The sequence below is a fragment of the Anneissia japonica genome, unplaced genomic scaffold (genome assembly GCF_011630105.1).
Source record: "Anneissia japonica isolate Jap-2015-1 unplaced genomic scaffold, ASM1163010v1 scaffold284800_len683186_cov164, whole genome shotgun sequence".
In the NCBI taxonomy this organism is placed as follows: domain Eukaryota; kingdom Metazoa; phylum Echinodermata; class Crinoidea; order Comatulida; family Comatulidae; genus Anneissia; species Anneissia japonica.
In genome coordinates, this window is record NW_022711393.1 from 524,981 (window position 1) to 544,248 (window position 19,268).

The 19,268-nt window shown below is 35.8% G+C and overlaps 1 protein-coding gene across 1 annotated transcript; it reads right to left on the bottom strand.

Moving 5' to 3' along the window:
* Positions 1-491: 491 nt before the first annotated feature.
* Positions 492-18,396, bottom strand: LOC117107482. Its single transcript, XM_033249181.1, has 5 exons — positions 18,230-18,396; positions 17,939-17,982; positions 6,126-6,191; positions 3,340-3,385; positions 492-2,614 (listed from the first exon to the last, which is right to left on the bottom strand). The coding sequence occupies exons 1-5, from the start codon at positions 18,293-18,295 to the stop codon at positions 1,856-1,858; spliced, it is 981 nt and encodes a 326-aa protein (XP_033105072.1). The 5' UTR covers positions 18,296-18,396; the 3' UTR covers positions 492-1,855.
* Between the last annotated feature and the right edge of the window lie 872 nt (positions 18,397-19,268).

Below are 19,268 nucleotides of genomic sequence, written 5' to 3' on the forward strand. Positions count from 1 at the left end.
ATTAGTAGGTGGCCTTGGTTTAAACGAGAGTAAATTATTAGGCCACAAAAAAGAAAAGAGCCCGGAAAATGCCTAAGTACAGTACTTGGAAAGGTATAACCATAGACCTTATTAATAGGTCCATGGTATAACTGAACATCGTATAGCCTATAAAGTTACAGCAAATGTATGCTTTCAACCAATGTATTATACTGTACTGTAATTAAAATATCAACACAACGTAAGTAAAAATTATTAATTCAAAGTATTAATATTTACGAGTGTAGTAAGGCTTACACAAAAAATGGTTTTCTACCACTGTAGCCAGATTGCCAGTCTGGAAACCTCTCGACAGATCTCCGAAGATATAGAATGATTTTTTTTTTGTTAAAGTGGTTTGTGCTCTGGCAAACTTAACATATCTACTTACGTTAATAACAAGTGATTGCAAACAGCATAGCCACGTAACCAACGATATCAAAATTCTGGGTGATATAACATTACTAAACGGATTTCTTTCCTCACATGGTGTTTATTTAGGCCTGAAATATTTGGTTTAAAAATGTGTATCGGTACCCTTCTTACGTAATAACAGTACAATCAGTGACAACAATTAAAATCGCCCAAAATGGCCAGTTTCTTTGGGTAGTAAAGGATTAGCCTATTGGCCCCCGCCATGGCTTTACCCCTGGACCCCGCCAGAAAGTGTCAGACCTCCCTGTCAGATCACTTAGCTCCCCGTTGGACAAATCCTGGCGCCATTGTTGCAGCAGCCCTATATGTTAAATTACCACTCATTTTTTCCATTTGCTCTGTGAATCGTAAATACTACTTTGTAGTAGAACATAATACATTGCTACTTGTAAACAGTACCCTTTGTATTATTGCCAATATATTACGTATCATACCTCGTTGGTGCTAGGCCGTTAATAAAACATTAGCCAGTCTGGTAAATGGTTATAAACAATTATTATCGACTCGACATTAATGTAAACTCAGTTGTTTGTAAATAGGCCAAATTAAAGAGAAATAGGCCAACTCTTTGAAATTCAAATAGCTGGCTGTCGCCACGGGAACCACTAACATTATAAACAGACTCGACGAATAGGCCATCATTACTCCATTCTTATTTATCTTACGCAAAAATCAAATATGTCCTTAGTCTGGTGTTTGTGCTAATGTTAATATTAGATTGCTTTGACCGTATAACACTGGCATCCATTTCTCAGAATATTACGGAAGAACCATGATAATCAAAATATCCGTATGTAATCGCGAAACAATAAAAACTACAATCATTGATGAACAAAACGGTCCTGTGGTTTTGAACATTGGCTGATATTGTATCCCATGAATAGAACAAAACTAGCAAATTGATTGCTACAAAGTATAAGAACCATTGGTGAAATTTCTCTTCCCTTGTAAATGAGACAGTGTCAATACCACTGATATATTTGGCAAGAAAACTATAATATGATTTAAGAAAACAGCTTAACTTAGTGGAAGCCAACCGTGGATCTTTAAATAATATTCGTGTCCAGTTCAATTCCTTCGCTGCTCTCCATTTTTTCAGATGGATGACTGAAATTAAACTGCCTAATTCACCATCAGAAGCACCCCAAAGAAATATTTCCTCGAACTTTCTTGGGTCATCATTGTTGTGTTTCACACCGAAGAAATCTATAGCCTCCTATAAAGACTTTATACATTGAAAACGATAAAGTAAAGCGTGTTTCCTGCTAGTTCCGCATCTTCGTTTTACATCATTGTTGTTAATTTTGTTCTTTCAAACGTGTGAAACTGATACGTGTTTAAACAAGCTGTTTTCCCGCCATTGTCATTAATTGGTTTAACTAATCATTCTGGTTGTTACTTTTCAAATCGTTTTTTGGGTCGAGCCATTATTGTATATTCTATCTGTATAATCCACGTTTAGGGTCGATACAGTCGCATCTAGGTAAGCTACATTTGATTGTCCTCTTGTGTATGAATAACTAGCAACCAGTTGCTTAGCGTCGAGTCCCTCATTTGATGAAGAACTCGTTAATCTAGGCTTTTTGATACTTAAGTCAAGTGGCTCTTCCTGTTGAGGGAGGGAAGCCTTTCTCTTCGGGTGAATATCGGCGCTGAGCGATGACTGAGAGAAGGCTACGTTTGTATGATTTCCCATTGGGTATGCGGCCTGATCGTCATGCGACCAGAATTTATCTCTGTTAGCGGTTGAATTGTAAGAGGTCTTTGGGTACGTGCTGTATCGGTTCAGGCCCTTCCAAAAATTCATGTTAAATACGTATGCTTCCTTTGGTGATACAGATGATGGTTTCCCTGATTTCCGTTTAAAGGCCCTTGTATCAGAATTTATACTAGGCCTAGTATGCCTATTAGCTGTTGTACCGTTTATTAACATCTCGTTAGGTACACGAGGCTTGATGGTTTGTAAATCGAAATGTTTGCTGATTTCGTTCGCACTGGAGCTTATATTTTGAAGTTTATCCCTCTGCTTACATGATTGGACATCAGTATCGACATCCGGTGTGACGTCATACTTTGTGGCATCATGCTCAACATCTTTATGAGTATTCGTTGCATCTGGTTGGTGTTTGCGATAAGGAAATTTTAATCCCATTCGTTTCCCCTGAAAAGATGAGAAAATTAAAACAGTGCGTTGTAAGTAGAACAATCTATGGATTTCTGAGTGCCGAACAAAGATTTTCAAATAGGCTAATATGAATTATTAATGACAAATGTAAATGGAATAGTTTTGTTATGAGGTGTTCTGGGAGGATTTAGTCATAATCGGCTAACTGTAATTATACTCTTTTTTTATTTACTGTACTATTATGTAGGCATACCACCATAAACGTTTTCTTAAATATGCGTTCTTTTGACGTAATCAAAAGCCCATAGAGATAAATGCTATACATAATCATAAGGGACAAACTATAAAAAATATCAGATAGAAAACCAAAGTCAAGGGCGTCATTGAAAAGGTAATAGAAATCAAAGTAGTGGGCAGGACATTCAGCAAGATTCAAGATAATAGGTGGACCAAAATAAATGACAGCTCCACACCCTAAAAAACAGACATTTAAGGGAATGACGACAAAAGGAGCCACCTGGGTATAGTTCCATTGACCAATGGCACCAAAGAGAATGTAGCGTCAATTTTGTTGTTGTTGTTGATGATGATAATGATGATGATGACGACGATGATTATAACGACGATAACGACGCCGCCGATGATGATAATGGAAATGATAAAGATAACGATGAAGATGATGACGACGACGATGATGTTGTTGACGCGTGTCATAATATCATCAACCAACTAACGACAAACATAATGTTTTCATCACTCACCCTCGGTTTCTTTATGAGATTTGATGACTCTTTCATGGTCTGCATTCTGTGTGTTGAAGAAAAAGGGGATTAGAACAGTTACAATTTAATATTCCATGTATGATGTGTACCACTTTAATAAGTGACTTTTTTTGCAAACAAAAGCATACACGATATCTTAGTGTTTAAGTTGATTAGCTGCAGTAGTGTACAATTAATGTATGTTTTTGCGAGATGTGTATTTTTGGAACATGACTATGTAGACCTTCACTTTAAAAGACAGCGTGGAGAATTTAAAAACAAAGCTCCACGCAATGTTACTGTCTTTGGTGAGACGTTTAAATGCTACATTGTTTAGACATAGCCTAATGTGCTTAGGATCTTGACGTGTTTTAAATTAAATGTTTAATGTTAGCTCTCATCTTATTCATATGTTTTATTCCTCGGTTGTCCAGTTAATTCTTTCTTATTGTATTATTATTTGGTTCTCTCATATCACCGCAGACAGTAAATGTCAATTATTGAGAATTGTAAATAAGGCTGGAAGAGTGATTGGAGCCGACGTTAAGTCATTGGAAGATATTTTTAATGATTTCTTACTTAAGAAATTTAATTCAATTATGCAAGATTCATCCCATCCATTAATTTCAGAGATTATCATAAATAGATCGGGAAGGGTTAGACATAAACAAAACAAAATATCCACAAACCGTTTTAAAAATTCAGCATTGTACATCGCTTGTAATCTATTTAATCAAAATTTCAGAAGATAACTGCACAGGACTCAAATTTTTATTTTCTAAGAAATCTTTATTTAACACTCTATATGCTGTCTCTTATACACATCTAGATGTGTATAAGAGACAGTATATATATATTCCATGCTTGTTTTTTCATAATCCTAATAACTGACATGAAAATCATTCTCAGTTATGCTAGATAGATTTAAGCCTAAATAAATGTTTCTGTCTCTTATACACATCTAGATGTGTATAAGAGACAGATCTTGTATCTTGTAGGTATTTGACATCATGATGTTTGACATCATGATGTCAAATACCTAAGCACATTTAATGCTTAACACGTCAGAAACTTAAACACATTAGGCCGAACCTAAACACGTTTAGACAACATTGCGTGGAGCTTTGCGTTTAAATCTTCCACGTTGTTTTTACAGTGTATGTATTCTTAATTATTGAGGACATAATAAAACGATCTGTTGAGAAACAATTGGGATATATGATGCAGATGGTTTATCGGAACGGTCGAATAGTTCAGTCGTGCTGAGCCTTTGTGTAGGACAAATAGAAATATATTTTTTTTATAAAGTGTTTGGACAGTTAGGAGTACGGGTCTGGATTTGGATACAATATAAGTTACAACGTGGATCGATTTTTAACGAATTGTGTTCCTTATGACTCAGTTTCGGTCAAATTACAATAAGCCCGGATGCACAAGAATATTTAAACTAAATAGCATTATAAGCGGTGTGAATAAATCGCTCTTTGTTTACGTAAGATTGGTATTCCCATCGAGCTCAAGGAAATGCAATATAGGCCTTCACTAATAAAATACGGAAATAAAAAAGATGGAAGCCGGACGCTCAGTCCAGACCTCTGTATACAGTAATAGTGACGAAAAATTAATAAAAATAATATAAGCTTGTATCGTCATCTTATCATGAACTTAGGAGTAGTAATGCACAATGGGTTTTTTGTATCATGATTTTATTTTGTTTGATTTCTTATTGAAGCCTATCTCAGATATTCTAAAAAATGTTATAAATTAAATTTGGAAAACACCAAACTTGGTACGATACACGATACTGTTGATTAATTTTGTTTGTTTCATTTAATGTTATATTATCCTATCTTCCCGTTCCGAATTCCTGCAGTTGTTTCATATACGGTAAGAAGATACAACGACATTTTATCAAAGCGGTGAAAACCATGCTAATATTTTCGGGTGGGTTGGAGGGGATCCCATTTTTGTTTCATGTTATCCTGTCTTCCAGTGTCCAATCCCCTGGTTTTTACATATAAGACGATACAACGACATTGTATCAAAGAGGTGCGAACTATGCTAATATTTTCGGGTGGGTTAGGGCGGTGGATCCCTTTTTGTTTTATTTAATGTTATATTATCTTATCTTCCCGTTTCCAATCCTCAGTTGTTAGAGTATAAGAAGATACGACGACATTTTATCAAAGCGGAGCGAACTATGCTAATATTTTCGGGTGGGTTGGGGAGGGCCCCATTTTTGTTTCATTTAATGTTCTATTAGGCCTATCCTATCTTCCCGTTTCAATCACCTTTGTTACATATAAGAATATACGGCATTTTATGAAAGCGGTGCGAACTATTCTAATATTTTCGGGTGGGTTGGATGCTTTTAGTTTGATGCTTTATTTTACGAGTGCGGCAAACTTTGTCCCCATGGGTATATTACCATGGGGTCCCATTGACATTCGCTTACTCATGCCTAAGTAGAAGTGTCTCAAAAAATCAAGCAGAATTAAACCTCTTAAAACTTAGGTAAGATCATCAAAGAAATGTTCTAACAGGGAATATGAATCTAGGCCTATAGTATTTCATATTCAAAGTTCAAAGATTTGAAACTTTTACGATGCACTTGATAATGTAACGGCCAATAATGTCAAGAAATAGTTTCTTCATCAGGCCACTACTGCGACTAGACATCACAACACCTTTTGATGTCGGCAGTCATGACTTTACACTGACAGGATTTAATTCCATGCGAAAGTGGAAAATTTAAAAATATGATGCGGATTAGCAGGCGCACTTACCTCTGTTCGTACCGTTCAAGCAGTCGGTTATCTAAAATGTTCCCCTCGGGCTCCCAAGTGTTGTGCCTAAGAAACGAAAAACAAGAAGACGTAAGTAGTCTTTTGGCATTTTGTTGTATTGAAATATTCGGCTATAAGGTTGTACCATGTCATGACATTACGTCGCAGCTTGACGATGATCCTGTGTAGAAATATTTGCAAACGTTATTTTGTGTTTAAGAGGAACACATGGAATCAACAAAACAAAAATATAAACGACATCGAAATCAAATAGACCTACTGCATTTCTATAAAGACCTGAGCATCGAAAAGTAATAACTAACAATAGTGAAACTTTCGCTGATTTGCGAACAAATTCATGTAGGCCTCAGTAATAGAGACAGTCATAAAATCAATGGATAATTTGACTTGTCACTGAATTCGATATAATAACCGTGCATAGGTCTTGGGGAGAAATTGCAGTTTGTTGGTGGAATCGAAACAATGATTATAGGCCTATTGTCTTAAACCCACCTGGAGTTTTGTACAAATATTGAGCTTGTTTTTTGTACAAATCGTAAGTGTTCTTACTTTATAGGTGGAAATGGTTAACGTCCCGTGATAATACTAAAGTCTGCTACTCTTAGTGTCGCCATGGAAACTGAGGTTGTCTGAGAAGTTTCATTTTTCGTTTAAAAACTAACACGGTATTGTTGAAATACATGTGAGACTAGGCCCGTGTTGACTGACTTTAATGGTGAAACATTCATAATGCATTCAATATTACAGTATATAGGGGGGACCAACCAATCGATCATTAAATTCTTAAATAAGAGAACATTTAAAATCAATATTTGAAAACTACACGAAAGGTACTGTATACGGTAGGTATACAACACATTACCTAACGAAGTTGAGGATGTAATTATCGATGTGTGGTTTACATAAATTTGAACATCACGACGTTAGACACGATGTTCGATGTGAATAAAGTAACAAACGTACAATAGGCCTACCACACCAGAACACCATCTGGCCTTTGTTGATATGAACTATATTAGGGCTGATAATTTTTAGATATATATATATTCCATGCTTGTTTTTTCATAATCCTAATAACTGACATGAAAATCATTCTCAGTTATGCTAGATAGATTTAAGCCTAAATAAATGTTTATCTAGGCCTATACTGTATTAGATGTGATGCCGACTAGCCTACTGAGAAGAGTACTGTTCTTCCTGTACATCCCGCAGTTTTTGCGTATCCCGGCAGGAAACTATCAAAACCACTACGGTTATTTTTATCGGGCACATTGTTCAGATCATTTGGAAATTCGTGCTCAGTTGTATAATAAATTACCATGGGCCTATGTTCATTAGATCCATAATATTATAATGCTTTATTAACAGGATGGTCGTAGTTCACGACGTGGGCGTGCGAATGTAAGCTACAACACGACCGACTTTCAATTCACACGGGCGTTTTCAAAATAATATTGATAAGAAGCTGTTTTTGCGGGATAAATTGTGAAGGAACACGACTTACACCCACACGACAGGGGTTACATGCTACTGGCGCGAAAACTAAACACCGAGTGTGTGCATCGTCTGCAAATTCCTTTCCGCTCGTGTCAATATTAATATCCATACTTTTGATATGCGTGTAACAAGATCAACATGGCGTACCCTCGAGTTCATTTCTATTATTAGTGAAACTTTCAACAATTTTCTCATTATTGTGAACGTTGCTAGAATAAGAACTAAAAATATCCGTTGCCATTAATGAAGCATTTATATAACAATGAGTCAAGCCGATTTGGGCATACTGTAGGCCTACTAATAATACTAAAATGGAGTTGTCCACCGGGGTCTCCCATTGCACTGTTGCCATCTTTAATGTATTATTAAGGAGCATTAATTCGTTTATGTAATAAATTTGTCTGAATCAATTTCTCCTCAGACTTATGAACACATGTTTCACAGCACACCTTATTGGTTGTATATCCTGTTCTGCCGAACGTCTACAAATAAGCCTATAATAAATCATTATCAACTTTCGTTTATGCTGCATGCAGGACGCGCCGGCGGACAAACACGTCTGTCGCACTGTTTTCCGCCTGAATATTATTCAGGATGCAGGTCGAGAGATCGAAACAGCGGAGGTAACAAAATAGTATATAGGCAAATTCTATACACAGATACTTCATGATAATTTGTGATAATAGACCTATAAATAGGCCTACCTAGAGCCATCTATTAATGTATCACTGAAATTGTTTTTAACATCATATCCATTGATTGGTGATGTCGTGTCATAATTAAATTATTAGTCCAGTGTTGTCACATAGCTTCGTTAATCACAGTGGACAGTGTCCCACAGGCATAATTAGTATGTAGCAGTAACTGTTGTTTGCGTTTATATTTCAATATGTTTTGTCGTTATTTCAATTGCTTTTCCATAATTTTCGGCTTTAATATTTATTAAAAATCAATGGGTGATATTTGATATTTCCGTTACTTATCGTCCTAATCCAATTAAGCCATCCCCAATAATAATGTTAAGGCGATATACTTGCAAAACAACCCTGTCGGAATTGTAAGCACTTGATTATGTATAAGTCGGTGGCCTATTAGAAAAATAATGATGATGATGAAGATGACGATGGTGACGGTTGTAAATGTGCCTCAGTAGAAATTTGGTACGACATCTTTCGGGCATATAATATTTCTGTAAGCAGAACATAGGCCTACGCTGGCGCACGCGTATACACGAGATGATGATGGTGACCATGCCGCTAATGATGTACAGTATTATATAGCTGATGACAATTACAATAAAGACGACGATGATGATGACGGTGACGCTGATAATTATAGTAAGTGCCTATCCATTTCAAGAATCCTGTTAACTGTTACATTATTTCCTCATCATCTGTAAGATTACGTTATCTATTATAGGCACTAATCGTGTTATATACCGATCTATTTTAAGATCCAATTTGTTCTCAATGCATAGTTGGGTGGCACTTATATTCGAGGCACTAGTACAGATCTCGGTTAGGAATCCCGTTTAGGATTGATTCTTATTTTTTTAATTGACCGTCAGACGTACATTATTATTTAGGAAGGACTAGTGTGTCCGAAAGTTCCGGTTCTATTTCTGGTTGTTTACTTTACGTTTACTGTTTAGCTGTTGCTTATCAAATTTGCATCTCTACCGAGATCCAGCCATTGTTTCTACAGCATTTTTAAAAATTTATTTATTTATTTATTTATTTTTTTTTTGGGGGGTCGGGTGTGAGAAGTGGGTTGGGTTTTTAATGACTTGTTTAATACTTTTGTGTGTGGGTGTTGTGTGTAATGTTCGGTTTTAGCTTTTTTTTAAATCAGTATTATTATAAGCCCCTGTTATATAAAATAGAAACAAAACGGTTGTAATCTGCCTCAGTAGAAATTTATTTGATACGACATGGTTCGCGGGCATACTGTATAACATGTCAGTATGCAGAACATAGGTTTACGCTGTATATGCGCACGCGTACACGAGCAGATACTAAAACTATCATTCTCTAAATAATTTATTTCGTTCTGCGTCGCATTAGGCCTATACGTCTTTATTCTCAGACAATCAATAAAATAAATTACTATAAATGCTGAATTAATGTCGGTAGTAGCAATTATAACTGAGCGCAATTGTCAACCTATACAGTCAATTACACTAACGCGGCACGATAGATGACGTGATGTGGCTGTAGAGAGGGAATTGACCGTGCGACCACTCTTTCATCAAGGCTATAAAATAGCGTCATCATTTATGTCACTGTACCGCATCACAAGCTGAATTCACAGACAGATCACATGCAAAGACATACGAGTAGATAAAATACGTATTTGACTTTATACTTTCATAGGTCTATATAGTATTATACTTTGATATGACGTATTCTTTAATATTTATCATTTCGCACGGCCAATGCCGTAGCCAGCTATTCGGACAGTTGGGACAGTCCCACACAATATTTTTATTGGGTCCGCTTTTTTAAGAAAATGGGTCCAGATTCCTTGTTTTGCGCAAAATGTGTCAAATTTTAAGAAAATTGGTCCAGATGTTTAATATTTTTGCGTAAAACGCGTCAACTTAAAAAATATATTATTTGAATTTACGTGTGAAGTGGGTCCACCCTGATTGTCCCACACACTGTTTGAAAATCCTGGCTACGGCAATGCGCACGGCAGAATTCAATTCAATGTGTCCGGTTGCTATATATAGCGGTGGCATCAATTCATTATCCGCCGGTAAAATCCCAAACTTTGACATTCTATTTGCGGAAAATGTTATTATTAGCGGGTCGATGTTATTTCAGATTAACGCATACTGTAGGCTGTGGCGGCAATGTGCAAACACCATCAGTAGAAAATTTAAATGGACTCAATGTTTGCATGCTGATATTATTCGTGTACGTGCTTAACATTCGTGGGTGCTGAGTTGATTGCTGAGCGTATTAAGCATCAAAATAAGTCCAAATAATTTTACAAATTAATCAGTTAATGAATGAAAGGGAAACTCCCTTAATGTAAATTGGCCTAAGCTAATATGGTATGGGGAAACCCCCACAATTTACAGTAAGCCTGGCTTCCAAATCGATTCACTGTCGTTACAGTGTTTCAGTGCAATCGTTGTACTGCGTGCAGTCCCCAACGGAATCGGGAATACTCCCTGATTTGACCGACCAATCAGAATCACCGGAAGTTGTCGGCAATAGCGAGTAGCTATTTTATGGAAACAAGAACGCTGGAAAAAGTATCATTTATCGGGAGACTACATCAGTAGGCCTAGTACCGGTATTAAATAATAAATTCCTCACGGACTAAACAATACTAATTAAATACCAAGATATACACAGCATGGTGCCATTTTAATAACATAAAATACTGGGTAGCATAGAAACACCACTCTGTAATTCTGCTCTCCGATACGCGCCTCTTTCGAATCGAAGCCTGTACAAATTAAAAACCTTGGAGAGGCATGCTTTTTGGCGATAATCGCGAGATTTCGCAACCTTACGTAAACGATGACAAATACGAATACATCGTGCTATTATCGTCATTCGTGTCTCAAACATTCTTGACAATACTGTACCATCTGATTATGATCCTTGATTCATGCAAAAGGCATGAATTGCTTACGTTGTGACAGATATACTACTGTAGGGGAATATTAGTCTAAAAATTTGATGACGTAACCGTATTCGTTATCGTTTATGTGAGCTTGCGAAAACTCCCTATTAGTAGATTTTACCGCTTTTAATTGTCTCAGATGTCCTCTTTCATTTTGTAATTTTTAATGTTTGTAGGCCTACTGCTGAAAGGAATAAAATAAATAAAATATTTGGATAGTTTATAAGTCACTGTTCTTATATCTGTTTTTCCTACACTCGCAATCGACTTTAGTATTTTCATATGTAAACATCCAGTAAATCAGCGAATACGGACGATTTATTTTACATGGGCTTTTTAATGTTTAAATCGAATCTCTCCGGATTTTTTTTATTATAGACAGAACAGGAAAATATTAAAGTTTATAGTGACTAGGCCTGGACCAACTTAGCCCCATGAATCGACGCTAGAACGACCAAAGTCGGAGGGTCATTTTGGACATTGATATTAATTGAATACCGGACTCCATTAAATTTATTGCATATATAAATACAATAATACAATAAATGTTAATCTTATGAGTAATAGATAGTCAGCTCCATGACAACAGCTGTAATCAGTTGGTTTTCAAACCTATCTATCCATAAAATGAATTGTTGTGGTATGAGATGGTTTTTTTTTCTGGAACTGATGTTGATCGGTTACTCAAGATAATTGAAATTTGGAGTAATCTTGGCCTGAGCTTTTACAACCTAAAGGAAAGGCGCATTGTAAATGCCCAGGAACCCACTTTTATTCATTGGTGGGAGACAATAAGCTGCCTTGTTCGAGGACACAAACGAAATACACATCGAGGGTTGAACCCCCAACCTCAAGGTGGGAAGTACAACCGCAACCACTGAACTAAACTGCTCTTGCAAATTAATGGGACATAAGGTTTAGGCCTACGTGCGTAGGCCTATTTGACGCGCATTTTGAATTATGAATTTGAATCCTTTGCCAATTAAATGGTTCTCGTATTTCTGTACTTAATCCTGCTGAGTTTCCAATAAAGTCAGCAAAAGTCAGTCAATGTATTATGTATTCGATAATGTGAATACCATTACTATAAACAGAATAGCAGCATGATAGAGCTCAGTAAAACGGATATAGCGAATAAAAAAATGTGGTGATTGACTTAACCAAAGAATGGGCCTAATGATCGAGATGTTAAGAAATGCATATTTTATATTTATGCCAATTTATGTGTAGAGATGCGCGGATCATGCCAATGGTTATTATTACGGTAGCAATCGACCTTTCTGGATTTTTTTTGTTGTCAGATTTACTGACCAATTAGATTGAAGCTAAGAATACGCGCTTGTCTCATAAACAATCAAACCTTTACGCTGTCGATTTGTGAGACCTTAGCAATGGTTATAAGCGGGGCTTATTGTCCCGTCGATTGTCCCATCGATTGTTGTCCCATCGATTGTCGTACTAGTTAAAGGACCAGTGAATTTTGATTGCGTTCCATAGATAGTTACTGTTGTACATGACGTGTGTTACTTGAAAAGGCTTGTCCTAGAACGACGGTGTACTCCCATTTTCAACGCGGTAGGGCTGTCACTCATATTAATACGTCTACTTTCTATGTCCAGGCATTATTTTGATTCTATGTTTAGCAACTTATCATATCTATTGCCAAAGGGAGCCCATTACACATTATTTGATGGTTCAGTTTAACGGTTGGGGACTAAGGATCATTGTAGCTGTCGTAAACATAAAACCCGAAGCGAAACTTAGCACAATACAGAAAGTGTTTTTATTAATCTAAAAACGTTTCAGTAATACACTACATCAATATAGAGATTGGAGAAATGAATGAGACGTAGGCCTAAAGCAATAATTCAAGCAGCACAAATGATTGATAACTTAGATTGTAAAGCGTTATGTAATGTAGTACAAGATGGCCTAACAGCTGTGTGGAGGTTGAAGAAAAAAAAATTAGAAAGGAAAAAAGAATACTATTTTATTGAAGATTAAATGTTGCGAATTGGATGAGGACAACGAAGAAGATGAAATATTGTTGTGTGAAATTTCTGACGTCAGTGGAGATTATACGTACAGAAACAATAGCCTACTCAATAATAAGGACATAAATGAAATATTTCTAATTCTCGAGACCTAAATAACCTACAAACCAATTAGACGAGTTGATGAAGGATAAGGAGGGGAAGGGGAATATGAAGAGGGTGTAAATTAGTATGTAAACACAGAAATCCAAACGGAAATGACGTATGAACTACGCTAATGATTATGTGACAGATGCGAGACAACGTGAGCAATAAATCCACTTAAAGGATTTTATGAATGAACAAAAATTGAAATTGAATATAATTATTTAAAAATATTTACATTCAGACAACATTAATCAGAGTATAATGAACCGGACTACTAGCTGTAACCAGATGTCGATAATTACTATATCGTCGAAAACGGATATTTACGATCATGTGATTCAAGACAAATCTAGTTACCTTTTACAGGATATGCATAATCCGAAGGCTTCATTAAAGCGGCTTTTTACGATCTGACATCGTATATCTTGTTTGCTTTCACATGTTTTTTCGCGTTTTTGACTTTTTAAGGATGTACACCGGGAAACTCTCAAAATATTTATTTCAAAATTTGAATAGCTCATTTACAGCCAAGAGTAAAAAAAAAGAAGTTTCTCGTCCTAATATTTTGGAAAAAGAGAATGGGGGCACTTTTTGTTTTACTTCGAGATGGCAAATCCAAGATTGTCGATGGGAAACAGCTAGTAGGCCTACAGTACTTTCTCACTTTTACTAAGTAGACACATTGAAAGCAAATAAAAGAAGCACCAGACATGATTCATAATGTATCCCCAACCCGAACGATCCATGATAGGAATTTCTGATGTGAGTTTGCCAGATTTTCGTACATTTTGTAAAATGACGGAAATAAAAGAAGTAAAAAAATTATTCAAAAAATGGCGAGGCAGAGAAATTGGATGCGCAAGGGGACGAGAAACTAGTAGTTTTTTTTATTTGGCCTAAGTATCAAATCTCTAACCTCCAACCAGAAACAGATAAATAGCTTTCGCTGATTCACAGACATATATACTACAAAAATAATCCTTAAATTGATTAGGTCCAATTTAAAGGTGTATGCAAAACAATACAGGAAAGGTATTTAACTGTCCGTTAATTCACGGGGGAATTTTATTGTCATTCAACTTTTTTTAATTGTAAGTTAATATAATAAAAACTTCATTTTAGAAATGGTATAGTTTATACAATTTCTTTTAAAGTCTTGTGATTACTTACGTTGCATTTATCTGGAGGACATACATATAATTAAAATAGATTTACCCATGGCATCTTATCAGTATCAAAGATAGATGAGATCATCATAACTATTAAAGCAGAGATGTCTTTTTCTTAGGCCTAAGTTTAACTGCAATTGACTTAGGCCTAGTAACTCTGTGGTCTGCCAGCACGAAAATAAGTTTTTAAATTACCTAGAACATAATGACATGGCGGTAAGCCCTGGTTAATTACTTCAATTTTTTTTTTGGCTCAAGACAGACAGCATATTTTTAATATCCAGTTAAGTTTTGTATAAAGTTGCTTTTCAATACGCGTCTAATTTCGCGTGGTTTGCACTAAAAATTGAAGTGGTGAGTGGCGTAGGCGTAGCATTTATAGCGATTGCGTCAAATTGTGTAAATTGATTTGTAGTGTGAACCAAGGTTTTAAACTACAGTACTGTACGCGCGGGTGTAATAATATTCGCTTTAATCATGGAAAACGATTAACATGAAACTACGTCATTGGATAATTCAACGCGTATAGAAAAGGCTACTGGATAGGTGTTACCAGCCGGAAATAGCTGTTCTTTCTATTTAGTAATAGGCCTAATGATAGGCCTACATTTCAAAACTCCTTCCGGCGGTTAACTTACGCGCTCAGATGTTGATGCAAAACAATGTTAGGCATATAATATATACTTAGTCAATGTCATACTAATAGAGTATGGAAACCAAAACATGCAATGAAGGGATACATAGACCTAATGATAATGCTACAATGACAATGATGATGGTAATGAGTGCTGATGATGATGATGATGATGATGATGATGATGATGAAGATGGTGATGGTGGTGTGACGGTGATAATGATGATGATGATGATGTTGATGATGATGATGATCAGAGTACATGACTGTCAAGGGATGCTGCGGCCCTATATAACCCTTAATAAAAAAAGATAATGGGTACCGTAATCCCTAGACCGCGGCGGCCGAGCAGGGGAGCCCAATTTACTGCGTATAGGTTGAGGGCCGAATTAACTGGAGGTCAATCAATGTGACACGGGCATCAAATCCAGGTATCAGTAATCCTTTTGCAACGTTTTTAAGTCAGACTCTGGAGGGAAAAACAATTTGATATGTTGTAGAACCGATTTTTCTAAGACAGAAAATGTTGTTGACGAAAAACTGGGGAAAGGTGAATTAGATACATAATTTTGAATATTCAACAACTGGGGGAAAAAGGTGTAAAAATGGGCGGTTACGCCCCTTTTCTCGCAGTTTTTAAATATTCAAAGATCTGTATCTCATTCACCGTTGTCCAGTTTTTCGTCAAACAACTTTTTTCTGTCTTAGAAAAATCAGTTCTACAACATATCAAAAAACTGTTTTCTTCCGGAGCCTGACTGCAAGATACTTAGAAATAGGCCTATACGGTAAGCAATAAACGACAGATTCCCGGGTACCTGAGATTGAAATTGACAATTCGTTTAAGGTCGGAGGGTGGTATTGACTATTATTACTGTAGGCTTTGTTAGGCTACTCTTATCCCCGATCCGATTCGCGGTTCGGTTCTTTTATTACAAAGTAGGTTAGATCGCTCGTAATTTACCGCGCTTTTAACAAGTCTTCTTGGACACGTTCGATAATGATATTTTCTGGCAGATACGTGCAGTTTAACAATCATTGTCGGACGATATTCTAAACACAGTTTGGCAATAACGACGTTCACAGTAAAACAATGGGCGTGTTTGTCTGGATTAGATCGTCTGCACCACGTTTTTTGCTTTGTCATGACCATTCATTTTCTTCGTATTGTTAAAAATGACACATTAAAAAAGGAGTAATGCCGTTGATCTTTTTGGAGAATTGGCGAATGTAAAAATATTTAGGCCTACTGGTTTTGGCCGGGAAATGTATATTATAAATAAGAGATTTAATTAACCAATCATTAATTGCCATTATTGATTGTAGAAACATTGATTAATGATTATGTACAATTAACCATCACACCATCACACACAGACACCGAGATAAATTAGACTAAAATCTTCAAATTAAACTAGTTAAATTTTCGCCTCTATAAATTAATAATCACTACTTTGGCATAACTTAAAAAGAACGATATAGGCCTACAGTATAATTGACCAGTATTGTACAACGTTACGTAATAATTCACAATGTAATTATGAGAGAACTTTGTACAAACACCGGTAATCAATTAAGGAGTTACGGTAGGCTTACAGTTATGAACTTTTCGATACAAACAGATGGTGTACAACGATCGAAGAAATTGTTTGGTGCTCAGAGTTACTTAGGCCTAATCCAATCATAGGGGATGAAGAGGCCAGTCGGTCCGGACACTCCCCTCCCCCTCTAATTATTTAAGTTACGATAGAAAATCATATTCAAATTTAAGTCTGAGAGTGCCATAGCCATACAATATTTCGAACCCCAGCTCCATCCAACCATGATGGACTGAGGCAGTACAGACACTACATCTGGGCAAGTCCCTACCCTCCCTAGGCCCCCTCTAATTTGAATCTCTATATCCACCACTACCAATAATTATAAGTTGGTTTGTATTCGGTAAAACGAGATAAAAGTAATAAATTCATACATGTGTCAACCTAATGTAAACAAGTAAACATGATAATGCGTTACATTATGGGCCTTAGCAAAACCAGCCAGTTCAAATGGTTCTGTTTCCTGTGTGTAAAAACAATGTTATTTTTTCGCAATCAAAAACCAAACGAACCAAATGTTTTGTTTCATTATCAAACCAAATGTCTATTGATAAATAGTTTTATTATGTAAAATATTAAATTATCAAATATTTATATATTATAGGCCTATGTCGATTATATTATATATCAATATAAATAGGCCTATATCGATTATATTACATATCAATATAAATAGGCCTATATATTTTTTACTTATTAATATTATGTATATATATATATATATATATATATATATATAAACATATAATAATTATATAGTTTGTGAAACAGTGCTCAATCCCACTGAAAAATCTATCTCTTATACACATCTAGATGTGTATAAGAGACAGATTCAAAGATCTGTATCTCATTCACCGTTGTCCAGTTTTTCGTCAAACAACTTTTTTCTGTCTTAGAAAAATCAGTTCTACAACATATCAAAAAACTGTTTTCTTCCGGAGCCTGACTGCAAGATACTTAGAAATAGGCCTATACGGTAAGCAATTCGGGAGATTTACAAGGTTGCCAGCAAATATGAAATTAATGAGCCTATTGTTGTATTATTATTACTGATAAATTTATCGTCCCGGTTCAAACAATCACAGATAATAAATCGTTTATGTTGACTACCAACCTTTCTGACCAACCCTTCCACTTCACCAGGTACTCAACTCTTCCCTGTAAAGAAACGAAAAAATGTCATTTAGTTGGGAGTTGAGTTAACGAAAAATATAAAAGCTTACTAATATAATAATAACATACAGTCCGATACTTTTAGAATTGTACTCGCATATTCATCATGTAGGCCTATAGGCCTACGTATACTAACAGAATATCAGTGACAGACGGAACATTAATATACACTCGGTATGGTTGTGTAACTACAGAGTGAATTCAGTATTAGTGAAGATGAGCCGGTGCTTACCTTTTTAAGACGCCGGTTTAGTAGTTTCTCGGCGGCAAACACATTCTCTTCCATATTGTTCTCCATATCTTCACCGCTGAAGACAGTTTACTGTAGATACTTCGCATAGACACTGAGAGGGCAAACCAGTTGTATTCACCGTTTCACGCTCTACTGCAGGCTATTTTAACAGGAAATCGATCACGCCAACAGAGAACCAACGCAAAAAATACGATGGCGCTATTAAGCATTTTATAATAACGGTAGCCTTTTAGCCGATTTGACACTGTAATGCGTTAAGGATTATGATTAGCGCAAACACAATGTATACAAACTGTGAACATTATTTGCAGTAGGGATGACTGTTTAATGATATGATGTGTGGTTCCAAAGGTTTATCTATTTTAGTAGAATTTCACTAATACATACACTGGCTCGCAATAAGCCCTAAGGATTAAAATTAGTAACACTACTGTAGCAAAGCATTTGGATGTTTAAACTTATAATTCCCTGATTTGTCAATAATTTTCCCCAAAAAATTTCTCGATTATCCCAAAGCAACAAAAGACATCAAAGAACAAGTCGGATATAAGGAAGTCATACGACCAATGCACAATTGTGTTTATTCCGTATGCGTTTCATTTTTTTTTTTCATTTGTAACGAATCCATGCATTTATTTGGGGATTTTATCAGTTAACTGAAGGAGAAAAAAAAAGATGTTAACAAAATAAAATTGATTACCAGTATTTAAAATTTAGATATAGAATAATCAAGAAAATAAGTTGGAAATCACCACCAGAATTAACGATAATAAATATTTATCTTGATCTCGGTTTCTCTTATTAGCACAAACAACAAATTCGACAAGCTTGGCCAGAATGTTAATTAAAAATGGTCCTTAAAAGGACACACCAAAATACATACGAAGAAAAATATCAAAAAATGTTGACATAGTCCTACATTTCTTGATTATTATAGGCATTATATGAAAGTAGGCCAACAGAACATTCTGAGAGTTTCACATGACAAATCAAACAATAGAATTTAACACAAAAGTGT